The sequence below is a fragment of the Tupaia chinensis genome, unplaced genomic scaffold, assembly GCF_000334495.1.
Source record: "Tupaia chinensis unplaced genomic scaffold, TupChi_1.0 Scaffold145652_1, whole genome shotgun sequence".
Taxonomy (NCBI): Eukaryota; Metazoa; Chordata; class Mammalia; order Scandentia; family Tupaiidae; genus Tupaia; species Tupaia belangeri.
This window is the reverse complement of record NW_006205509.1, coordinates 3,199,800-3,226,523: the sequence shown is the minus strand read 5'-3', so window position 1 is coordinate 3,226,523 and position 26,724 is coordinate 3,199,800. Positions and strand designations below refer to the sequence as shown.

General features: G+C 41.2%; 1 protein-coding gene and 1 non-coding gene across 7 annotated transcripts in view; both read right to left on the bottom strand.

Annotated features, from left to right (window-relative positions):
• Window positions 1-24,943, bottom strand: part of KANSL2 (KAT8 regulatory NSL complex subunit 2) — a 33,806-nt gene extending 8,863 nt beyond the window's left edge. For 3 of the 6 annotated variants that reach the window (XR_001369726.2, XM_006168226.3, XM_006168225.3), the window contains exons 1-8: window positions 24,883-24,943; window positions 24,072-24,330; window positions 22,790-22,968; window positions 22,179-22,293; window positions 15,042-15,205; window positions 13,771-13,937; window positions 11,347-11,443; window positions 6,605-6,858 (exon numbers count right to left, since the gene is read on the bottom strand). Coding sequence is in view for 5 of the 6 variants with exons in the window: in XM_006168226.3 (XP_006168288.1) it covers window positions 6,605-6,858; window positions 11,347-11,443; window positions 13,771-13,937; window positions 15,042-15,205; window positions 22,179-22,293; window positions 22,790-22,968; window positions 24,072-24,322 (1,227 nt within the window). In the remaining variant the exon portion in view is untranslated. Of the gene's footprint in view, window positions 1-6,604; window positions 6,859-11,346; window positions 11,444-13,770; window positions 13,938-15,041; window positions 15,206-22,178; window positions 22,294-22,789; window positions 22,969-24,071; window positions 24,331-24,882 lie in introns of those variants that run through there. The other 3 variants (XM_014584092.2, XM_014584093.2, XM_014584094.2) reach the window with 3 other exon arrangements.
• LOC114006099 (small nucleolar RNA SNORA2/SNORA34 family) lies at window positions 11,122-11,258 on the bottom strand. The gene has a single exon (XR_003547861.1). It is a non-coding gene; the product is annotated as a small nucleolar RNA SNORA2/SNORA34 family (small nucleolar RNA).
• Window positions 24,944-26,724: the final 1,781 nt, after the last annotated feature.

Sequence of the window (26,724 nt, the reverse complement as noted above, 5' to 3'; positions counted from 1 at the left end):
TAATAATTAATAAATAGTTCTTTTAAAAGAAAAATTATTATAGGGTTGGCAGACAGTATGGTGGTTAAAATGCTAGTCTTCCATATGGCTGACAGTGGTTCAAGTCCTAGACCTGGTGGCTTGCTTTTTCACTTTCCCTTTCTCTCTCTTATCAAACTAAATAACAATAAATAAAATTAAACAAATAAATCTTTTTTAAAATAATTATTTATTTTATTTTATTTATTCATTCATTTATTATTATTTTTTTAGTTTGACCAGAGAGAGACAGAGAGTGAGACTGAGAGAGAGGAAGTGAGAAAGCAAGCCACCAGATTCAGGACTTGAACCCTGGTCGGCCATATGGGAGTATCCAGAGTCTTAACCACCACGCCACCTGCTGGTCCCACATATAAATCTTAAACAAACAAAAAAAAAAAAAAAAAAAAGGGAAAATTATGAGACCAGCAGATGGCTAAAGGTTATGTCACTAGACTCCCACATAGTCGACTGCAGTTTGAGCCCCAGACCCAATGGCTTGAAACACGCTGGGCACATGAACGTGCATGCCCCAAATCCTGAGAGAATGGAGAAGGGATTGCAGTGTGGTCATTCCCCAGCCCCGAGGAGTGGGAGGATGGGCATGATATCTTGCTTTCTCTCTCTGGTGAGTGCACGTGTATTATAGCAAAAAAATCTCTAACAAAAAAGGGTAATTAGACTAGCCAGGCAGTGTGGTAGTTAAGGCAGCTGGATCCCACATGGCTGAATGTTCAAGTCCTGGACCCAGCAGACTGAAAAACTTTTAAGAGTGGGGCCAGCCAGTGGCATGGGGATTAAGGTGGCTGGATCCCACATGGCCAAGTGGGCAGTTTGAGTACTGAACCTGGCAGCTTAGGAAACATGTCAGGAGTATGTCTGTATATGCCCAGAATTCTGAGAGAAAGAAAGGATTGCAGCATGACCATCTCCCTGAGTGCTTTCTCATTTCTTGTCTGTCAAGAACACATAACCTAGATTTTTGTTTAAAAAATTACAGATTTTAAGGTAGATTTTTTTAAGTGAAGTAAGCTTATACAATGTATATAATCAATTTTTTTAGTAAATTTTTGCCTTAGGGTACACACGCTCAGAGACAGTGAGAGGGAAAGTGAGAAATCACCCACCCACCCCGTCACCAGAGGGGATGACCATGCTACAATCCCTTATCTTCCATTCTCCTCCCAAGATTTTGGGCTAGCGCCCACATGCCCAACATGATATTCAAGACACTGGGTCCAGGACTTGAACCATGGTCAGCAATGTGGGAGTCCCAACACCTTAGCCGTCATATCACCTGCTGGCCCCATCGTCATTTTTGTGGACAGGTTTTTGTGTGTTCACCAGAAAGACAGAGAGACAGACAGAAAGCAAGAAATCACCCCCCAGGGGGGATGGCCATGCCGCAATCCCTTCTCCTCCATTCTCCTTGTGGGGCAATCCCTCCTCCACCATTCTCCTCTTGGGATCTTGGGCACATGCGCACACATACACATACACACGCACCCAGTGTGGGTTTAAGCCACCGGGTCCAGGACTCAAACCACGGTTGACTACATGGGAGTTCAGTGACATAGCCATTATGCTAACTGCTAGTCCCCCCATAATCAGTTTTTTAAAATTATTTATTTTAATTTAACCAGAGAGAGAGAGAGGGAAAATAAGAAAGCAAGCCACCAGGTCTGGGACTCAAATCATGGTCAGCCATGAGGTAGTGTCCAGTGCCTTAACCACCATGCCACCTGCCAGCCCCCCCACACTCAATTTTAAAAATGGAGACAATGTGAGGAAAAAATTGGAATCAGTGTATTCTCTTGTTGCTGCATATGCTCTCCAGAGGCAGAGTAAGGGAAATGCAAGGGTGGTAATCCCATGGTCTAGTGGTTAAGAGAGCTGGATCCCACAAGGTCAACTGCAAAGTCTGATTCTCAGCACTGGTGGCTTGAGAAACAAGGGTATACGTCAGAAATCCTAACAGAATGGAGATGGAGATGGAAATCACAGCATGACTACTCCCCGCTGGAGGATGCTTTCTCCCTTTCCCTCTTTGGTAAGCATGGGCATTCTCTGGCAATTAGAAAAGAGAGAAAACGATGAGTTTTGAGGCTACAACCAACTGAGGAACAGTTGAAAACAATAAAATGGTAGGTATGCTTACAAAGTTATAAAAACAAATACTTGAGGAACCCAAGTATTTGTCCTAGTCAGTTCACACATACTCAGCATGTTTTTTCTTAAATTATTTTATTTAATTGTATTCATTGTCATTTTTTAATTTTATCTTATTGTAGTTGACCACAGAAGAGGAAGAGGAAGAGAAGGAAAGTGAGAGAGCAAACTGCCAGGTCCAAGACTTGAACCATAGTCATCCATGTGGGGAGTCCAGCCACCTTAACCATGCTGTCACCTGCCGCCCTCCTCAGCCATGTTTTTCAAACCACTTAGGCCAGTATTCCAACTGGACTTGGCCATGACGGATTCAGCTCCCTTAACCACCAGGCCACAGGGCTGCCTGTAATCAGTTTATTCTTTTATTTATTCATAAATTTTTGCCAGAGAGTCCATGAGCTCACCAAAGAGAAACAGAGGGAGAAGCAGCAGACATTTCCATATGGGCAATGGTCACACCACGATCCCTTCTCCATTTCTCCATTCTGTTAGGATTTGGGGCGTGCACACACAAGTGCCCAGTATGTTTCTCAAGCCACTGGGTCTAGTGCTTGAATTATGGGGTCAATCATATAGGATCCAGCTGCCTTAACCACCAGGCCACAGAGCTGGCCCCAGGTTATTTACTTACTTTTATTTAGGTTTTCCCCACAGTACATGTGAGCTTGCCAAAGACAGAGTAAGACAGGGAGAGGGAATGTGAGAAATAATCTCTTGGGTGAATAACCACACCACATTCCCTTCTCCTCCATTTTCCTGCTGGGATTTGGGACATGAACACAGACATGGACAAGGACACACACACACCCAGCATGATTTTCAAGCCACTGAGTCCAGGACTAGAACCATGGTTAGTCATGTAAGTCAAGCACCTTAACCACCATACCACCTGCTAGCTCCCCTGGGTTTACTCCTTTTTGTTTTTACAAATTATTTTATTGGAACCAGCAGTTGACCATGGCTCGAGTGACCATGGCTCGAGTCGTAGACCCAGTGGCTTAAACTCACGCCAGGCACGTGTGCATACATACCCAAGATTCCAAGAGGAGAATGGAGAAGGGATTGAGGCATGGCCATCCCCCCGGTGTGTAGTTTCTTGCTTTCTGTCTCTTTGTCTTTCTAGCGAGTGCATGTGCCCTAGAGCAAACACCTCTCCTGATAAAAAAAAAATTATTTAACTTTATTTATTTATTTATTTACTTACTTACTTATTTAAATTTGACCAGAGAGGGGCAGAGAGAGAGAGAGAGAAAGTGAGAAAGCAAGCTGCCAGGTCCAGGACTCAAACCATGGCTGGCCATGTGGGAGTCCAGAGTCCCTAACTACCAAGCCACCTGCCGGCCCCTCCCCTAGTTTATTCTTTATTCCACCTTCCCCCCTCCCCAGAAATTACTCTGTCCTGAGCCAGGTACAGTAGTGATACAGCTGGACGGACATGGGAAAAGTTCCTGGTTCATGTCCTAAGACCTCTCTCAGCACACTAGGTGTGTTTGAGACCATAATATTACATTGCTAAGACTGGGCTGGACCATGATGTGAGTGAGGATCCTGCTCTGGTAAGTACTTTCCATGCCTCTCTCTCTCATGGAATAAATTAACCTTTAAGAAAATTATTTAAAATAAGAAACATTGAAATATGATAAAATTACAGATAATTTTTTAAAAAGAAAGTAATTACTCTGTTCTGGTATATCTTTCACAGTAAGAAAGCACTGAGACCATTAAACCTTATTTCTAACTTGGTAAATAATCTTGTAATCTGTATTAAATTTTTCCATTTAGATCGATTACCTTAAATATGTTATGATTTGGGCCAGCAGGTGGCATGATGGTTAAGGTGTCGGACTCCCACATGGCCAGCTGTGGTTCGAGTCACAGACTTGGTGGCTTGCTTTCTCACCTTTCCTCTCTCTCTCTGATCAAATTCAAAAATGTTAATACATAAAATCAAATAAATAAATTTAAAAAAAAAACTGACCAGGGATCAGCAGGTGGTTAAAGCACTGGACTTTTCACGTGGTCGACCACAGTTCGAGTCCAGGACCTTGAGGCTTGAAACTCACATCAGGTATGTGTGCATGCATACCCAAAATCCTGAGAGGAGAATGGAGGGGAAGGAACTAACTATGGCATAGTCATTCCCGCTGGGGGGGGGGGATTTCTCACTTTCCCTCTCTCTGTCTCTCCAGCAAGCATAAGTACCCCATGACAAAAAACAAAAAAAAAGAAAAAAAAAATTATGATTATATACAAAATACCTTTATTATACTTAGGACACCTAACTTCAGAAAAAGGAAAACTTTTATCCAAAAAATTATAGATTAAGCAAAAGCACCAAAACAGAGATTGAACTCCAAATATGTTCTAAAGTCAAACAGAAGTCTGATAATTAGGGAAACAAATGAGATCAAAATCTCATTTATGAGGCTGAGTCCAGCTGAGGAACAGTGGAAAAATGTACAAAAGTGCATATACTTAGATGACTAAAAAATAAGTATCGTGAGTTCAATGTTTTTCTAGTCAGTTCACAACAGAATCTGTAACATCAAGAAAATCAAAACAGTAGCCAAAGCCAAGTTTAGTAATTTCCTAGAGGACCCTTTTTTTTTTTTTTTTTTTTAAGTTTTTCCTATAGGGTGCATATGCTCACCAGAGAGAGACCAGGGTAGGGGCAGGGTAGTATGGCCACGCCACAGTTTTAAACTTAAGTGGTTTTAAAGTGTCAATATGGACAAGTGAGAGAATAATTTTGTTTTGTCTAAAGGAAATTAGTGGTTTAAAAATAAGTCACCAGGTCACATGATAGTTAAGACACTGACTCTTACCAGGCCGAGCACGGCTCAAGTCCAATCTCAAGCCAGGCACATGTGCATGTGTGCCCAAAATCCCGAGAGAACAGAGATGGGACTGTGGCATGGTCATCCCCCTACAGGGCAATTTCTCATTTTCTCTGTCTCCAGCAAGTGCACACACCCTAAGGCAAAAAACTAAAAATAAAGTCCTCTCCTCAGCATACATAAAAGAATGAGAGAACTGAAAAATATGTCAACCCAAAAACTTCTACACAAATGTCTCTAACAGCATATTCCTTACTGGCCAAAGAATGGAAACAACTCAAATGTCTACCACTTAATGGATTAAAGACATGTGGCAGGTCAGCTGGTGACATGGTGGTTAACACGGCTGGATCCCACATGACTGACTGAGCAGATTGGATCCCAGATCTGAGAGCGGGTGCACACGCATGCATGCATGCCCAAAATCCCAAGAGAAGAATGGAAAAGGAGTTGTAGCATGGACATGCCCCCCAGGGGGTGGTTTATCAACCTTCTCTTTCTCATGAACACACGTGTACTACAACAAACTAAGAGGGCCTGACAGTCTCCCGGCAGTAAAAACATGACACCCCACAAAGCTGACCAACATGGCAAGATCCCAAGTTCACATCCAGAGACTGCCCTGAGTACTCCAGGCACGTGTGTGCCCATAATACAGGGCGAGCTTAGGATGGAATGCAGCATCAAGACCCTGTAGGTGGTGTTCATTCATCCCCTCATTCAGAGTAAGTTAACTGAAGAAAAAAAAAAAAAAAATGTGGTATATCCATACAAAAAAATGCTACAAGATGAAATGAAGTATTAAAACATGTTATTATATGAGCAAACCTTGAAAACATTACTGAGTGAGAGAAGTCAAACACAAAAAGCCACATATATGATTAATTTAAGTGGAAAAAAAAAAAAGGCAAACTTACAGACAGACAGTAGGTTATCAGTTACCAGGTTCTATGAGAATAAGAAGTGACTGCTAATTGGTATCAGGTTTATTTTTTCCAGTTGATGAAATCTTTCTAAAATTAAGAAAGTGTTGATGGCTACACAACTCTGTAAATACACTGAAAATCACTGGACCATATACAGTACTTTTTTTTTTTTTGGAGAGATGTTTGCTATAGGGTGCATGTGCTCCCCAGAAAGACATGAGAGACAGAAAGCAAGAAATCACCCCCGGAAGGAATGGCCACACTGCAATCCCTTCTCTTCCATTCTCTTCTCGGGATCTTGGGCAGGCATACACACACATGCATGCATGCACGCACACGCCTAGCATGAGTTTAAGCCACTGCGTCCGGGACTCGAACCACGGTCAACTACATGGGAGTCCAGCGACATAGCCATTACACCAACTGCTGGTACCAGTGCTTTCAAGAATGAAATTTATCATGTATTAATTATAGCTAAAGATGTGTGGGGGGAAAAAAACCTGTAAAAAGGTCTCTAAATGAATATGCTAACATACAAATACCATACATATATCAATTTAAAAATTTAATTATCAGGAAGACTAATCTACTCTCACCATTAATAAATAAGGCCTTGTCTCAAGGACCAATCAGAGCAGAGCTTCTCTAACTTACATCACTGAACTCCAGAGGTAAACTCTCAGTGGGCTGAAGCTCAGCAGCACTCAAGTACAGATCCATGGGGCCGGCTTCCAGATCGTCTGGCACAGACAGTACCTGCTCAGGCTTATACATCTGAGGAGGCAACTGGAAATGCAGTGGGCAGCAGGGATCCTCAGAGAGGCTTACAGGAACGGGCTTGTTGCAGGGTACCTCTTCAGATCCCTGACAGCATTTGAAGAGAACCTGATTCGTATCCTGACAAATATCTGTAGAAAAATGGTCAAGGGAAATAAAATGGGATCTATGGAAGTACAAGATACAAGAGCGGATTGCCATCTAAAACTCAATGTCTAGACTACACAAAATAATTACAACTACGTTTGATACAGAAAATCAAATGCAGCTATCAATAAAATTACTTCTCAAAATAAACATTAATTACTAGTATCTAATTCTAGCTCTAACAATTTAAAACTAATTCCCAATCACTTCCTCAAGATTCTGCTAATTTAAAATAGAATCACTAATCCTGTTGTCCCTTATGATAGTGCTAAGCAAGTAGCAAGAAAACTTCTAGGGACATAAACCAATTAAGAAAAAAATATGTCAAGGCAAATGCAAATAGCTTACAGAAGCCCCTACCAATCATTCACAAAAGTCAAGAGAGACGATCTAGGTTTCTGTTGTTACGTGCACTGGCAACATTAGCAAACCGTTCTTATACCTCGTTTCCAAAGATAACTACATGATAAATTCATCTCTAGCATCACAGGATTAAGAAAAACAAGAGCTCTAATTAGTAACGGTCACTACGTATATATATCCTGACAGAAAATTAAAATAAGTTACTATTCTTTTAGGGTAAGTAGTAGTACAGGGGAGTCCTGTTACATCTATAAGGAAAAAAAGGTAATTTTGCTAATGAGGACCCATGAAAAAGTAGTACTCCAGAACACTCCAAGAGCTCTATAACAATTTCCATTAGAAAGAAAAGGGTACTATTTCCGAGGTGGCAAAATTCTGTAGGATGAATCGAAATAAAAATGATTAGATAAAATAAATTTCAAGTTATACTACAAAATGAATTTTATTCAAATATTATTTTGAATTAAACTACATGATTATTTCCCTAGATTAGTAAACAAAAAGTTATTTTAATCTTCAGTTTATTTTTAACCAGAAAACACAATTTTCTATGAAGTATCAGGATTATAGAATTGGAGTAATTTTTTTGAAGGAGGTATTTTTGCCTTAGGGCACATGCAGCCCCCAAAAGATATACAGTGAGAGGGAAAGTGAGAAATCATGGGGGGCAGAGGAGTGGGGTGTAATGGCCATACCACTATCTCTTCACCTTCTTTTTCCTCCCAGAATCTTGGGCACACACACAAATGCACCCAGCATGATTTTGAAGCTTCTAGGTCCGGAACTCAAACACTGGTCAGCTATGTGGGAGTCCAGTAATGTAACTGCTACATCACCTGCTGGTCTCTGGAATAATTTTTTAACCTCAAATCTTAATTTTTAAAAATTTACAAATCTACTGTGCATTACAATTTTTAAACCAACTGAACCTTTTAATATTATTTTATTATAATTTTTAAAAATTTTTCCAGAGGGCATGGACTCAGAGAGAGAAGAAAGTATCCTCGTGGGGAATGGTCATGCCACAATCCCTTCTCCTCCATTTCTCCTTTCAAGATTTTGGACACCCATGCAGTTTTTCACTCCCAGGTCTTGAGACCCAAGTTATGCAGTTGGTCGTGTGGGATCCAGCTGCCTTAACCACCATGCCACTGACTGGTCCCCAAAAAACTATTTCTTTCCGTTCATATTTAGAAATACCTAAACTCTAAACCGGGGGTTTACAACCATGGTACTACTGATACCGTGAGCCAGGTAAATTCTGTCGGACATAGAATGTTTAGCAATATCCATGGACTCTATTTGGTAGCTATCACTAGCACCCTACACTGAGTTATGACAACCAAAAATCTCCCCACAAACTGTCAAATGGAGGACAAAATGGCCCCCAGTTGAGAGCCACTACTCTAGGAACAGATTAAGTATAAACAAATGTTTTGACCAGAACTTTTTTCATGGAATTCCAAGGACTTGTACAAAGTCTCTTATTTATTTAATACCACAATATCCTAAAGAACACTTCCTCCATCCTCCTCCCCACAACTTTTGTTTCAGATGGGGACAACAGAGACAAAAGGGAATGGTTGACCTACAACTAGAGTCTGGGTCCTTCACTTTCAGTCCAGGGCTGTGTCCATTAGACCAGAGTAAAGAGTTAACGGGTCACCATGGCAGTCGCATCTTTCTCTGGGGTAAGGACTTAAGGAAGGGTAAGTGACTTAGGCAACTATGGAGTACAAAGGAGAAGAGCATATAAGGAAAAAAAAAAAAAAAAAAAAAACTTCCCTTCTCTTTTCAAATAATTTCATTTTTTTGAACTTTACTTTTAAAATATTTATATGCTAATAAACTATGAGTACAGCAGTATAAGAAATATCTAAAACAGTCTTTAATATCTGTAAACTGGCTTATTAATTTAAGCTCGCCTAAAACAAAAACTACAGAGTGAAAAAAGAACAATCATAACTTCACCATACAAAAATAATCACATTCTTACGTGACATTCCCTCCCATTATGTGGCTTCATGCAGTTAAAACATACTCTACAGAATTTCAGATCCTAATTTTGCCACTATCATTTCCTATCAATCACAAGTTTTGTTAAAAATAATGTTCAATGCCTGAAAATAGTCCAAATTATGTTGTACCATGATTTATTTTCCTATTCCCCATCTCTTAAAATTTTAGAAACACTGGTTGAAGTATTTTATGAAAAAATATTTGTCTGCATTTATCTCCTTAAAATAAATTCCTAGAGGTGAAATAATTATATCAAAGAATAGTATTTTCAAATTCCTTTCCAAGTATTTTATCAATTTATATCTCCACCTTCTGAAATTTTCATGAAAACAATCTTAAATTTTAAAAATAAGTACAAGTAAATCGGTAATATTTCATTTTCCTTATATTTCTACTTCATTTATCTACAGTGATTTCATGGGAGTCCAGCGACATAGCCATTACACTAACTGCTGGTCCCTACAGTGAAGATATTTTTCAACCATCAGCCATTTCTATCTTTTAAATCTATCCATAGCCTTTGACAATTGTAAGTATTTATCTTTAGATTTTAATTGGCTTGCATTAGCATTTTATATATAGATCGACTAATTTTTTTTTAAGGTTTTTGCCATAAGGCATGTGTACTTGCCAGAGAGACAGAGACAGGAGGGAGTGAGAAATCACCCCTCAGGAGGTAAAGCCATGCTGCAATCCCTTCCCTCCCATTCTCTTCCTGGGATTCTGCGTATATACGCGCGCACGTGCGCACACACACACACACACACACACCCAGCATGAGTTTTAAGCCACCGGGTCCAGGACTTGAACCATATCAACCATGTGTGACTCCAGCATCTTAACCAACAAACCACCTGCTGGTCCTGGACAGTAATTATTTATCAGACATTTGTTATAATAATTGGTAAGTTGGGGCCAACAAGTGGCATGGTGTTTAAAGGCGCTGGACTCCCACATGACCGACCACGGTTCAAGTCTCGGACCTGGTGGCTTGCTTTCTCACTCCCTCTCTCTCTGTCTCTCTCAGATCAAACTGGAAAATAATAATGATAATAATAAAGCTAAATAAAATAATTATTAAAAAAATAATAATAATTAGTAAGTTGTTAAATATAAAATCAACTTCTTTCTCATTAAAGAAAATATTTTAGTTTTAAAATATTTGGCATTTCTTGCCACGCGAAGAGATTCAGCAAAATGTATGCCTTTCATATGAAGATCATTGTGTTTAATAAGTGCTTTTTACTATGAAAATTGTTTCATTGTCCATAAAATAGATGCACTTTCACAAATCAATAAACACAAAAAGTTTTACAGCTCAAGTGCAAATGTAGCTCTACAGCAGAATCAACAGAAATAATGATCTTTCAAAGGCAAATTCATTCTAAAGAGGGAAAAAGGCAACCCTTTTTTGAAAACAGTAAATATCTAATCTGGATAAAGTTTAAAATGTTTAAGTTAGGGCCCTTATATAAAATAATACTAGAAGTTAGTTAACGATGCTTTGGAACAGAAAACCAAAAGTGTATTTTTTTGAGTGAACGAGTAAGTAATTAGATTTGACAGTACTGTACGTCCAACAAACATGTTAAAAATCAGGGAGGAGACAGGAGGGACTAAGAAATCACCCCCCAGGAGGGACAGCAATGCTGCAATCCCTTCCCTCCCATTCTCCTCCTGGGATTTGGGTATGTACACACTCACACACACCCAGCATGATTTTCAAGCCACCAGGTCCAGGACTTGAACCATGTTGACCATGTGTGAATCCAGCACCTTAACCACCACATAAATATTTTATGGATATTTTGGAATCCTAGTACTATAATTATAAAGTATTAGCCCCCTCTATGACCAAGTAATTTAGATGTTTCTTCCTAATGAATTGGTCATTACATTTCCATAGCTCTGAAATGACCAACAGACCATAAGAAGACTTTTCTTTAGGCTCCTGCTTGAAACCAACAGCTTCAGCAAACTGCTGGCCTTGATTTAGGGCCAAAGGAAAACAATATGCAAACTAGCAGAAATTATCACTAGCCCTATCTAGTCAGCAAGTAAGAGCTCTAACAGGCAGTGTAAAAAGATACGGGTAAGACAGTGTCTGGTCATTGGAAGAGACTGATTGGAACAACGAACATCATCCACAAAGGCCAAGCACCTCTGACTGGAACGCGTGGTATGGGCCTAAAACAGAGGAAACAGATAAAAACAAACCCGTAAGAGGACCATCAACCAATTATGACAACACTTATGCAGGAAAAGGACATCCTTAATAAGGCAAGAAAATCCAGTAACAAAGTGCTTCACCAATATTATGCAAAAATAAAAACATACAACTTCATGTAAAAATAACAAGGCAACTTTAACCCCAAATACATCTCTCCCCTATAAAAGTGCCATAAAGCCTACAGGTTTTTTTCTGCCCTTTTTTTTTTCTTAAGAATTATTTTATCGGTGGGAACCAGCAGTTAGCGTAATGGCTATGTCGCTGGACTCCCACGTAGTTGACCATGGTTCGCGTCCCAGACCCGGTGGCTTAAAACTCACGCCGGGCATGTGTGCATGCGTGCCCAAGAGCCCAAGAGGAGAATGGAGGAGAAGGGACTGCGGGGGGACCATCCCTCCTGGGGGGTGATTTGTCATTTTCTGTGTCTATGTCTCTCTCTGTCTGTCTGGCAAGTGCACGCGCCCTATACTGAAAACCTCTCCAAAAAAAAAAAAAAAAATTATTATTTTATTGGGAACAGCAAAATGACTATGTCACTGAACTCCCATGTAGTCAACCGCGGTTTGGGTCCGGGACCCGGTGGCTTAAACTTGCGCCAGGCGAATGTGTGCGCATACCTAAGATCCCAAGAGGAGAATGGAGAAGGGATTGCAGTGTGGTCATCCCCCCCTAAGGGGGGGGATTTTTCGCTTTCTGTTTCTCTGTCTCGGTCTCTCTGGCAAGCACATGCGCCCTAAACAAAAACCTCTCCCCCCCCCCAAAAAAAAATATTGATTGTCCAGTGTTCTTAACCACCACACCACCTGCCAGGCCCACAGCCCACTGGTTTTTTAAGTGCCATATAGCCTACTGGTTTTCATCATTTATCTTTCAGACCTTTTTTTTTTTATTGTTACCTTATGTGGAGCCTCAACAAATGCAATGGATAAAAATGAAATCAGTCTTATTGAAGTAGAGAACAAACATTTGAAAAACAAATTTAAGAATGATCATTTAGGGGACTGTCAGGTAGCGTGATAGTTAAGGGCGCTGGACTCTCACATGGCCAACCACAGTTGGAGCCTCAGACCTGGCAGCTCACTTTCTCACTCTCTCTCTCTCTGTCCCTCTCAGGTCAAATTAAAATAAATAAATAAAGTTAAATAGAATAATTCTTTAAAAAAAAAAAAATTAAGAATGATCACTTAGGGTCAGCAGGTGACACAGAGGCTAAGAGTGGCTGGATTCCACATAGTTGATTTCACAGTTTGAGTCCCAGACTGGGCAGCCTGAAAAACATGCCATGCCAGGCATGTGTCCTTGCATGCCCAAAATCCTGTGAAAAGAATGGAGAAGGAATTATCACATGATCTTCCCCCTGGGGTGTGCTTTCTCATGTTCTCTATCTCTTCTGTGTCTCTCTTTCAGGTGAGTGCAAGTACCCTACAGCAAAACTAAAAAAAAATTTTTTTAAAAGAATGATTACTTAACTCTTTTTACTCTAATATCAATTGGTCCTATTCTATTACTATGCCCTATTTTTTTTTTAATTCGCCAAGGGGCTTCTGTACCCACAAGTGAAACAAAAGGAAGTGAAATAAAGTGAGGAAGCAACCCCCTGGGAGGGACGATCATGCCACAATCCCTTTTTCTCCACTTCTCCCTCCTTTCTAGATTTTGGGCATGCATGTACACGTTTTTCAAGCATCTGGGTTCAGGATTCAAACTGCACAGTCAGCCATATAGGATCCATCAGTCATAACCACCACATTACCAAGTGGCCCTTCGCTTCTAACTGTTTTTTTAAAAGAATTATTTTATTTAACTGTTTACTTATTTTAATTTGACCAGAAAGGGAAAAAGCGAGAGAAAGTGAAAAAGCAAGTTGCCACATTTGAGACTCGAACGGCAATTGGCCATGTGGGAGTCCACCACCCTTAACCACCACTCCACCTGCCAGCCCCGCTTCTAACTTTTTAAAGCAGTTTCCAAGTAACTTAGGCAGAATGTGTCCCTATTTGTGAACTGAAGAATATCTAAACCAAAGAACTTGGAAATCTAAGTCCTCCATTTGCAGATGAGAATATAGAGGCCAGAGAGTTCAGCTCTCTGCGAAAGCACAGGGCTGGTCACTAGGGAACTGAGATTAGGATGCATGTGACCTGACTTCCAGGTCAGTGCTAGTGCTTTCACTTCAACCCAAGTCCAAGAAGTCAGATCTTAAGGCCAGGACTATATATAGCATTTTCACAACTACTCTTAGTAAGCCAATATGTACACCTTAGAAATTATAAACACAAATTACCTGTTGGGCAGCACCATCTGTGGCCAGCATTCTGCGTTCCTTCAGCTGTCTGTGTAATAAGGCTTCTACTCCATAGCGCTGGCGATATCGTCGGAGACATTTCAATCGCTTTAAATTTTCTCGTTCTTTAGCCAAAAGTCCCTCTGGGCCAGTCAGCAGACTACTACCTGTAGAGTCATAAGAATCAAAATGTTATTTGCTGGGGCTGGCAGATGGTGTAGGTATTAAGGGTGCTGGACTCCCAAGTGGCCATCCACAGTTTGAATCCCAGACCTGGTAGCTTGCCTTCTCACCCCCTATTCCCACTCACTCTGTCCCTCTCTGGTCAAATTAAAATAAATAAACTTAAATAAAATCATTCTTTTTTTTAAAAGTTTTTTTGCCAGGGCCAGCAGGTTGTATAGTATTTAAGGCACTGAACTACCACATGGCTGGCTGTGGTTTGAGTCCAGAACCCGGTGGCTTGCTTTCTCACTTTCCCTCTCTGTATGTCTCTTAGGTAAGTGTACATGCCCTATAGCAAATTAAACAATAATAAATAAAATTACAGAAATTTTTCAAAAAAAAGTGTTACCTGCCAAGGAACCCATCAAGGATCTTTCTCCAAATTAGTAAGAAGTAAACAGGGAAATCTTTAACCATAAGATAGGCCATTTCGTAAGTAATACATTACGGTATTAAGATGGAAATAAGGGTAGGGTAGCACATGGTATAATGGTTACGTTGCTAGACTCCCACGTTGTCGACTGCACTTCAAGTTCAGATGTGGAGACTTAAAATTCATGCCAGGCGTGTGTGCATGCATACCCAAGATCCCAAAAGGAGAGTGGAAGAGAAGGAACTGCAGCATAACCATCTCCCTGGGGCTGATTTTCTGTCTGTCTCTCAGGTAAGTGTACACACCCTATAGCAAAAATCTCTTAAAAAAAAAAAAAAAAAAGAAAGAAAGAAAAAGAAAAAAAGAAGGGCAACAGGTGGCATGGAGACAGCTAGGTCTCACATAACCACATAGCCAACCGCATGGTTCAAGTCCTGGACCCAGCTGCTTGAAAAATATGCTAGGCACCTATGCATGCATACCCAAAATCCCAAGAGGAAAAGGGATTATGATGTGGCCATCCTCCAAGGGTGGAGGGATTTCTCACTTTCCCCCTCTCTCTCTGCCTCTCTCTCACACCCTATAGCAAAACTAAAAAACAAAAAAAGAAATCTAACCACTACCAAATTCTCATGTGAACTTAAAGAATGTGTGGGAGCTAACATAAACTTGCCTAAAGCTTCGTGTTCCACTTTGCGATTATGTAGGTACCGACGCTTCTTCTCCTTGAGCAAATGCTGAAGTCGTTTAAACTGATCTATATACAAAGACTGTAATCGAATTAGCTTCTCACGCATAATCAGGGCCACTTCTTCTGCTGTATAGACACCAGCATGTCTGAAGGAAAACACAGAATTCAGAAAAACATAAGATAATGAAATAATAAAATCCAAGCTTAAAAGTAGAAGATGGTGGGACCAGCAGGTGGCATGGCAGTTCAAGTGCTGGACTCCCACATGGCCAATCACAGTTCAAGTCCTGGACCCAGCAGCCTGAAAGTTACGCTGGGTATGTGAGTATACGTGACCAAAATCCTAAGAGAAGGATGCAAGAAAGGGAATTGTGGGGACCAGCAGTTAGCATAATGGCTATGTCGCTGGACTCCCACGTAGTCGACTGTGGTTCAAGTCCCGGACCCGGTGGCTTAAGTCAAGCCAGGCGCGTGTGTGTGCATCCCCAAGATCCTGAGAGAATGGAGGAGAAAGGATTGTGGTGTGGCCATCCCCCCTAGGGGATGATTTCTCACTTTCTATCTCTGTCCCTCTCTGTCTGTCTGGTGGGAAGGCAATTGTGGTGTGGCTACCCACCAGGAGGTGATTTCTCATTTTTCCTTTCTCTCTATGTGTCTCTCTGGCAAGTATACACACCCTATGGCAAAAAATCTTACTTAAAAAAAAAAGTAGAAGAGGGTAGAAAGGTTAGTCCTTTTGGCCGGAACCGCCATCTTCCAGTAATTAACCAAAATGACGAACACAAAGGAAAAGAGGAGAGGCACCCAATATATGTTCTCTAGGCCTTTTAGAAGACATGAAGTGGTTCCTTTGGCGGCATTTATGCGAATCTACAAGAAAGGTGATATTGTAGACATTAAGGGAATGGGTACTGTTCAAAAAGGAATGCCCCACAAATGTTACCATGGCAAAACTGGAAGAGTCTACAATGTTACCTAGCATGCTGTTGGCATTGTTGTGAACAAACAAGTTAAGGGCAAGATTATTGCCAAGAGAATCAATGTGTGTATTGAGCATATTAAACATTCTAAGAGCAGAGATAGCTTCCTAAAACGTGTGACGGAAAATGACCAGAAAAAGAAAGAAGCCAAAGAGAAAGGTACCTGGGTTCAACTAAAGCACCAGCCTGTTCCACCCAGAGAAGCACACTTTGTGAGAACCAATGGAAAGGAGCCTGAGCTACTGGAACCTATTCCCTATGAATTCATGGCATGATGGGTGTTAAAAATAAACTAATCTGTGGTCTATTAAAAAAAAAAAAAGAGAGAGAGTAGAAAAGTTAGATATAATCTGTATTCTGGTATGTAGTCAGTGCTCAATTACCTTTTTAAACACGAATGTTTTTATGACTCATTTTAACATTCAAGTTATTATTAAAAATACAAAATGAGCAAGCAGGTGGCGTGATGGTCCACAGTTCAAGCCCTGGACTTGGGGGCTTGAAAGTCACACCATTTGTCACCAGCAGGTGGCGTGGTGATTAAAATTCTGAACACTCCCACATGGTCGACCATGGTTCGAGTCCTGATTTTGCTGGCTTGCTTTCTCGCTTCCTCTCTCTCTTTCTCTGGTCAAATTAAAATGAATGAATGAATAAAATTAAATAAATAATTCTTTAAACAAAAAAGAAAAGAAAGTCACACCATGTGCATGCATACCCAAAATTCCAAGAATAGAATGAAGAAGGGACTACAGCATGGCTATCCCCCCAGAGGGGTGATTCTCACTTTTCCTCTGTCTCTCTTCGGCACATGTGTACTATGGCAAAAACCTAGCACAAACAAACAAAAAAGAAAATCTCCAAGAAAAGATATTAGTGTTAGATCGTACAAAATGTTTTCCTATTTGGGGAACCAGCAGTTAGCATAATGGCTATGTCGCTGGACTCCCATGTAGTTGACGGCGGTTCTTCCTGGACCGGTTGAATTAATGCTCCCGCCGGGCGCGCCCGTGCCCAAGATCCTGAGAGGAGAATGGAGAAGGGACTGCAGCATGGCCATCCCCATGGGCAGTGATTTCTCACTTTCTGTCTCTCTGTCTGTCTCTGTCTGTCTGGCAAGCGCACACGCCCTATGGCAAAAACCTCTCAAAAAAAAAAAAAAGTTTTCTTATTTGCAGTATGTTTAAGAAGTGAAAATACAGATGATTCTTAATATTTACTAATCTACACTCTTATTCCATTTAGTGAATATACTACACTATAGAATCATCTCTTACCAGTCAGGATAGCAAAAAATTATTCAATATACTAACATGTATCTTAACATGTTTTAATTAAAGAAGATATCAATATGGGGCCAGCAGGTGCCGTGGTGGTTAAGGGTGCTAGACTCCCACACAATCAACCACGGTTCGAATCCCAGACTTGGTGGCTTACTTTCTCATTTTCTCTTTCTCTCTTGCTCTGTCCCTCTCTTATCAAATTTGTTAAAAAACATAAAGTTAACTAAAATAATTTTTTTCAAGAATTATCTAATTTTATTTATTTATTAATTTACTTGAATTCGTCCAGAGAGAGACAGAGAAAAAGTGAGAAAGCAAGCAACCAGGTGCAGAACTTGAACCGTGGTCAACCATGTGGGAGTGTCCAGCACCTTAGTCACACCACCTGCTGGTCCCCAAGTCAAATAAAATAATTCTTTTTTTTTTAATTATTTTATTGAACTTTATTCATTCATTCATTCATTCATTCATTTAAATTTGACCAGAGAAACAGTGAGAGAGAGAGAAAGTGAGAAGGCAAGCTGCCAGGTACAGGACCTGAACCGCAGTCAGCTATGTGGGAGTCCAGCACTCTTATCCACCATCCCACCTGCTGGCCCCAATAAAGTAATTCTTGAAAAAAAGATACCGAGACCAGCAGATGGAGTAATGGCTATGTCACTGAACTCCCATGTAGTCGACCGTTGTTTGAGTTCTGGACCCTGTGGCTTAAACTCACGCCGGTCATGTGTGCATGAGTGTCCAAGATCCCGAGAGGAGAATGGAGAAGGGATTGTGGCATGGCCATCCCCCATGGGGGGTGATTTCTCGCTTTCTATCTCTCTGGCAAGCACATGCACCCTATAGCAAAAAAACTCTCAAAAATAAAGATACCAATCAAGATCAAATTATCACAACTTTTTAAAAAAGATTTATTTATTTATTATCACTATTTTTCTATTTTGACCAGAGACACACAGAAAAAGAAAGAAAGAGCAAGCAACCAGGTCTGGAACTCAAACCATGTTCGGCCAAGTGGGAGTCAGCACCTTTAAGCACTATGCCACCTGCTGGCCCCCAAATTATTACAACTTTTAATTTAATATGTGTGTGTGTGTGTGTGTGTGTGTGTGTTATATATACGTGTGTTATATTTATATATAATACACACACACACACACACACTACCGAGCCAGCTACCAGATGTGGTTGTAAGAACAGCTGAATATATACATATATATATATATATACACATATAATATACATATATATAATACACACACACACACACACACACACACACACACACACAACTACCGAGCCAGCTACCGGATGTGGTTGTAAGAACAGCTGAATCCCACACCTCTTGCAGCCACCTCCTGCTCTGGTCCTTAAATTCCTTCCTTTAACAAACTTAACTGACAAGCTATACTGTCTGCCTCATTCTTTGGTCTCTAAACTCCTTCAACCTTTGCTTACACAGTCTCACTTTGGAACAAATAATAAATAGAAGTCAATACTACCTGAATATAAGTAGTACTTAACTACAGGGGCCGGCAGGTGATGTGGTAGTTAAGAGCGCCGGACTCCCACATGGCTGACCACAGTTTGAGTCCCGGACCTGGCAGCTTGCTTTCTCGCTTTCTTTCTCTCACTCTCTCTCTCTCTGTCTTGCTCTGATGAAATTGAAATAACAACAATAAATAAAATAAATAATCCTTTTTTTAAAAAAAAAAAGTACTTAACTACAGAGTATTCTGAAATAAAAATAAGTGAGAAGAAATTAAGAAAATTAAATGAATAAAACTAAATGATAGAAATGACAAAATCTCTCTAAAAGACCATGAGAAAATGTGAAAAGTTTTTAAAAATATATAACATCTGAACAAAGTGACTAAATTATATCTTTGGAAAATAGGCTATGTCTGCATTAACTTGTCTGCAACTCTAAAATACTGAGACCTTAATTGAACATCAAATTCTATTTCACTGCAAATGAAATTAATTTCACTGCACCCTGTTAGAAGGGAACTTAACCATTGGTCCAGGGACTAAAATTTAAAAATGATAAGCCACAATTAGAATTTATTAGAAATTATTGGGGGGGTGCATTTGAACACCTCAGTAAATATAAATGCACAATTCACACAAAATATGATTCACTTACTTAAAGATGGATGCACCAGACTATCATAATGAGTTATTTAGATCACATATTAAAACTGTCCTTACTCTGCTGAGAGAATGGAGAAGAGGGGTTTGCGGCAAGAATGATTTCTCACTTTTCCTCTCCCTCTCCCTCCCACCCCCATCTCCCTGAACCCCCAGGCAAGCACACTATAGCAAAAACAAGCCCAGCAAATGGCATAATGGTTACATCCCATAGTCGATCACAGTTGGAGTACAGAACTCGGTGGCTTAAAATTCACACCAGGCTCAGGACCAGCAGATGGCATAATGATTACATCACTGGACTCCCTCATAGTTGACCATGGCTGGAGTTCCAGACTCAGCAACTTAAAACTTATGCCAGACACGTATCAGTACGTGCCCAAGATCCTGAGAGCAGAATGGAGGAGAAAGGATTGCAGCGTACCTATCTCCCCTAGTAGGTGATTTCCTGTTTTCTATCTCTCTGTCTCTGTCTTTCAGGTGAGTACACGTGGCCTATAGCGAAAAAAGGAAAAAAGAAAAAAAAAAAAAAAAAACCTCACACCAGGCTCCTGTGAGTGCATGCCCAAAATCCAAAGAGGAGAATGGAAGAGAAGGGACTGCAGCATAGCCATTCCCCCAGAGGGTGATTTCTCACTATATGTCTCTCTGGTCTCTCTGGCCAGCACGTGCACCCTAATGCAAAAATCTTTCTTTAAAAAAAAAAAATAGGAGGAAGTCACCTTATAGTCCATTAAGCAGTGTTGCTTACTAAAGAATTCTCTGGAATTTATTTTGAAAATAAAGATGAAAATTACATAATCTGAAATGAGCTTAGCCAAATAAAGTTTGGATGCTTACAGAAATCATAACAGAAACCAGCAGATGGCATAATGGCTACGTTGTTAGACTCTCACATGGCCAAGGAACAGACTGAGTCCCAGACCCGGTGGCATGAAAGTCATATAGAGCACATATGCATGCATGCCCAATATCCCAAGGAGAACGGACTACAGTGAGGCCATCCTCCAGGTGAAATTTCTTGCTATCTATGTCTCTCCAGCAAACGTACACACCTTATAGCAAAAAATCTCTCAAAAAGGGGGGGAAGGGGCAGCAGGTGGCATGGTGGTGAAGGTGGCTGGACTCCCACACGGTTGACAGTGGTTCAAGTACGTTGCTTTCTCACTTTCCCTCTTTCTGTTTCTCTCTGGTAAAATTAAAAAGTAACAATAATGAAAAAAATAAATCATATACAAAGCTTTCTTAATTGCAAAGGGACACATGCACTTGCCTGTGAGAGTGTGCAGTCCCCAATTGAGTGTAATAACATCGCAATCCTTTTCCTCCTCTCCATTCATCAGGGTTTGAAACACGCACACCCAGACACCTGGTGTGTTTTTCAAGCCACCAGGGCCATGATTTGAACCATGGTAGGCCATGTGGGATCAAACTTGCTATGCCAGAACACTTAACTGCTGAGGTACAGGGATGGCCCAGTGTGAATTCTTATGACAAGAATTTTATTACACAAACATGCTATTATTAATATTATTAAATACAAAAAGGTAGTAATATATAACCGTATTAATTAAATATTGTAACAAGATGTTTAAAATTCTATTTACATCCAAAAAATGCATACATTTTTAGTGGGTCAAATATTTTTGGATGTCATTAGGAAAATTAAGAAAAGTCTTATATTTAGTTATCTAATAGTTAAAAACACCTGGAGGAGGTGGTGTGGTGGTTAAGGTAGCTGGATTCCCACATGGTTGACTAGAGTTTGAGTCTCAGACCCAGTGGTTTGAAAATCACACTGGGGACATGTGCGTGCGGGCCCAAGATCCTGAGAGGAGTATGGAGAAGAGATTGTGGCGTGGCCATATCTCCCGGGAGGTGATTTCTCGCTTTCTGTCTCTCTGTCTTTCTGGCAAGCACATGCGCCCAATAGCAAAAACCTCTCCAAAAAAAAAGGGAACATCTGGGCATGAAGCCAGAGGTAGCGTGACGGTTAAGGGCGCTGGACTCCAACATGGCCGACCACGATTTGAGTCCTGGACCTGGTAGCTTACTTTCTCACTTTCTCTCTCTCTGGTCAAATTAAAATAAGTAAAGTTAAATAAAATAATTATTAAAAAAAAAATCAGGGCTTTATTTTGTTCCCCTTTGAGTACGTTTAAGATGTATTTAATTTTATTTATTCACTCGTTTACTTCAATTTGACAAGAGAAAGACACACACACCGATAAAGTAAGAAAGCAAGTCACCAGGTCTAGGACTCAAACCATGGTCAGCCACAGGAGGAAATGTCCAGTACCTAAACCACCACGGCCACATGCTGGTCACCCACCCTCTTTGAGTATGTTTCCTCTAGATAAAACTGACAAACTCTATTACTTTTAGCTCGTGTGTGTGTATATCTTTAAGAATTACTTTATCCAACTTAATTCTTATTTATTTTAATCTGATCAGAAAGGGGGCAGGGGGGATGAGAATTTATTCCAAAAATTCTCTAAATTATAAGACTTTTAATTAAGAATCAAATCATGCCTTTAAGCAAAATAGTGAAAAACCATGACACTTAATATTCAGAAGCTACTACTGTTCACAAATAACTGTTTCCAACCCTCCCAGGTTGTTAATCTACTAACAGCATGCAGCACTACATTCCACATACTAACTACATAAACTAGTCAAAAGTCTTATGTGGAATTACAACTTACTTTAGGGGATCTTCTTGATCACTGTCTATGCTATCAGCTTCACTGTCAGGGTCACCTCGCCATGTCTGATCCACAGTAATGGGTTCCTGTTCCCCATCACTCCAGCTGTCTTCATCTGAGGCAAGGAAGGGAGAGCAGCCATTAAGACTTCCCACCTCTGTAACTCCATAACACAGAACTAAATTACCTACCATATCAACCCAAATATTGAAATTACAAGAAAAAATCACTAAAAATGTACTGGCAAATAAAAACAGTAATACAACCCAGGTAAGATTACTAACAATGCAAAATAGTTAACCATGCCCTCTCAAAAGTACAAAAAAGTCAACTTAAAATTGTTTCCTGAAATTACTTTATATAGCAAAGTTTCTAAGCATAAAAAACAGTGATGAAGGAAATACTGATACTCACCAACTCAGAAGAATAAATGTAGGCAGGCACCACTTCAAAATGAAAGGAACTCATGAACACAGCAATCCCAGAATTTTCATCAGAATTCCCAAATTCCCACAATCAACAAAATTGCCAAATATATTCAAGGCACTGTGCTAAACCTAAGTAAGCTATTTCTTAACCTTCTTTATCATTTTAGAAGAAAAGATCCTTACCCAGTATTCTGCTAGCTTCACTGCGGCTACTTTCTGGAGTCTGCGACCCCAGGTCTGTCTTAGCATATGAGCTCAGTTGGCACAAGAGTGTTTCACCCATAGGCCCTGGGCTGGTCTTCTTCATTTGAGCATGAAGTGCCTGGGCATTCCTACGTGCATGTTCAGCACAGAAAGACACCCTAGACAGAAAAATATTATATAGGTTCCTTATTGTAAGAGTTGAATGGTTTTCATAACCACAAATCTTTGTATCATTTTTTAGCAAATTTAAGTGACTATCACATGTATTTCTAAACTGGCCAATGAGTCAGAGTAATTTAACAGTACAAGGTCAACTCATTTGGTGTTATTAAATGAAAATGCCAGTAGCATAATCCAGTACACTTTCCATCAAACCAAACATTCCAACTATAAAAATGCTGACATCATTTCATAACAAATCAGAGATCCAGTTTCCTCTTCAAAATTGGTTATGGAAGGCAACTCGACATTTTAATATCAACTCATTATTAATAACAAGTGGAGGTATTTTTCTTTGCAAGAGAGATTTTTGCTATAGGGCATGTGCACTCAGGATTTTGGGCACACACGTACTTCTGGGGCACTCCTACCCACTGACTGGCTACTGCTCCTATGGATCCATACTTGAACCCTGCTTGCCCACCTGGGAGTCCAGCAATGTAACCATTAAGCCATCTGCTGGTTCTCATGGGAACAATTTTAAAACTAAATGATAGATACAAATCATCCAGTCAAATTACACTTTTGCATGGATCCCTTCCTATACACAAAGTTATAAAGCCTCTTCCAGAAGAATTAACACGATTTTATGTATTATTTAATGAGGTTAATAGACAGCCAAAAGAGACATGCACCTCAACATTATGGATAATTTAAAATATTCCCTCATTTGACATAATAGATCTAAAGATATGAGCTAAGTAGCCCAACTCAGGCATCCCAGTTTTAACCGTTTTAATGTTTTACCTTCCAAGAACATGCCCATGACCTAAAACTTGTCAGCTATGCCCATGCCTAAATCACCTCACAAAGTGCTTTCACTTCAAAATTAAAAGTACAATATACAGGAGCCGGTAAGAGATGTGGTTAATGGCGCTTAACTCCCACATGTCCTACTGCAGTTAGAGTTCCAGACCTGGTGACTTGTTTTCTCACTTTTACTCTCTCTTTCTCTCCCCTCTCCCCCCTCCCTCTCTGGTCAAATTAAATAAAGTTAAATAAAATGATTCTTTCCAAAAAAATGTAAAATATACATATATACCCATCTTTCTTCTCCGGTTTTGGGGCAGCACTGGGACATCTTTTTCCATTCTTCGTCGATATATAACTACACTGCTTGAAGGGTGCATTTTTGTCTTCAAGGATATGCTTAATACAAAATTCCTGCCCCTCCAGACGAGGTTGAGAGCGTGGGCAACGAGAGAATGAACAAGACAGGAGCTCCTGAGACCTGGGCACTGGGGTGATCCTCCCCCGATTGGTTGGCAAGACGTGAATCCGAATCCTGTTCATACCAAAACCTGCAGGGTCACACGAAAAATCAAAAAATCCTTACCTCCCCGAAAACTCCTGCTCCACAACATCCGGACGCACTGAAGAGCAGGCAGAAGTCGGCCTCGCGGGATACGCTCCCTAACTCCCCGCCGCCCTCCCCGTCTCCCCCAGGCATTCGCGGCTGTGTCTTCCCTTAACTACTCGCTGCATGGTCGGCCCTACCCGACCCCCACCCCCTGGAAAGTACCTCTAGGACACGCACCGTAGCAGCTGCAAGCCCTAGCGCCAGCCCCACGCAGAGGCCACGCCGCAGCACCGCGCCCCGCCCCCGTCTCCCCGCATTCCGCCTTTGTCCCGGCCCGCCTTGAGCTCAAGGCGGGCCCCGCCCGGCCTCGGTGGCCCGGCAAGCGCCATTTTGTCCTAAGGCTGTGGGCACCAGAGGACCGGGCTCCTGGGAGCCTACAGGAAGGAAGGCAACTCCGATGCTGCTTGAGAAGAGGCAGCAGCTTAAGAGCTGACAGAGGACGAACCAACAGTCTAACTAGAAGGGCGTAAAGCGAGCACAGCCGCCATCTTACCTCAGCCGCCGCGCTCTGCAGCGCCGCTCGCCCGCCTCTGACCACGCCAGGCGTTCCTTACTGGTCCCGCTCCTTTCCGGAGTCCTAACCACTGATTGGCTACTGCTCCTATGGCGGCGTGTCGCCATTGGCCAAGGTCCACGACCTATCACAGCTGAGAGGCGGAGTTCTAACAAAATTCGGGACTGGAGTGGCTGAGATGAACTGTCTGTCAGACCCTGAGAAGCGTGAGCCCGGGGGGAGGGCAAGGTAGAGGCGGGGCGCCAGTGAGGGTGTTTTTCCACCTCTTAGTGGCCCCTTTGTAGGCGGGTTCGGCCCCTCTATCCGTGGTCCCGGGCTACTAGTACCTGAAGTACCTTCTGCGCAGGAGTTATGAACTCGGACAGATCCTGGAGGTCACTTACATTTGACTTACTGATTATACTCAAGACTTTTTGTGAGTTCCATACTTACCGAACACTTGATACAGAGCACCCAGAAACATTTGTCTGGATGTTTACTGTGAGTCTGCGAAATTACATGTATAAAATCAATGAATTTTTCACAGCAACTTTAAGAGATTGGAGATAATGCCCCGTTTTACAAATTAGATGGGAGTCCAGCGACATAGCCATTACGCCAACTGCTGGTATGCTTTTCCTTTTCTTTTTTCCTTTCTTACTTTTCTGCTCAGCCTTCACACAGTGATTTTCTAGACAGGTCTACATGCTCAGCAGCCAAATAGCTGGATACTTTTAGGGTCAGATTAATCCTCAATTTCCATTGAATCTGCTGCACAAAGGGAGAAAAAACGGTACTGTTTAGAGACTGCAGGTGACCTCCTCCTGCATGCCTCTGAATGCTCAAATTTAACTCCAAAAAGTAGGGAAAAAGCACAATACATCAGATGACAAGAACCAACCACAGAGGCACAAGAAATATAAGAAACCAAGAAAATATCTGTCCCGTAAGGGAAAAGAATGACTCCTTATCCTCTACAGACAATACAAGGGAACTCATGGAAATGTCAGAAAAGGAATTTAAAATAATGATAGTGACAAAGCTAACAGAGATGCCAGAGAAGAGAGACAAAAAAACTCCAGAAGATGCAGGAAAAAAGAGACACCGAGTTCCAGGAGGTGAGGAAGTTCTTGCACGGTCTGAAAAAAAGAGATACACGTCATGGGAACCAGCAGTTAGCGTAATGGCTATGTCGCTGGACTCCCACGTAGTCGACCGCGGTTCGTGTCCCGGACCCGGTGGCTTAAAACCCACGCCGGGCGCATGTGCGTGCGTGCCCAAGATCCCGAGAGGAGAATGGAGGAGAAGGGATTGCGGCGTGACCATCCCCCCTGGGGGGTGATTTCTCGCTTTCTGTCTCTATGTCTCTCTCTGTCTGTCTGGCAAGCGCACGCGCCCTACAGTGAAAATCTCTCCAAAAAAAAAAAAAAAAGAGATACACGTCATAAAAAAGAAATGGAATTGTTAGAGATAAAGGCTGTAATATAGAAAATCAAAACCTCCCTTAAAAGTATTAAAAGCAGATTAGATCATGCTGAAGATCGAATCTCAGATGTAGAAGATAGAACCTCCAGGGACCAGTAGTTAGCATAATGACTTATGTCACTGAACTCCCAAATAGTAGACCACAGTTTGAGTCTTGGACCAGTGACTTAAACTCACGCCGGGCACGTGTGTGTGCCTGCCCAAGATCCCGAGAGGAGAATGAGGGAGAAGGGATTGTGGCATGGCCATTCCCCCTGGGGGGTGATTTCTCACTTTCTGTCTGTCTTTCTCTGTCTCTTTGGTGAGCGCACGTGCCCTATAGCAAAAACCTCTAAAAAAAAAAAAAAAAAAAAAACA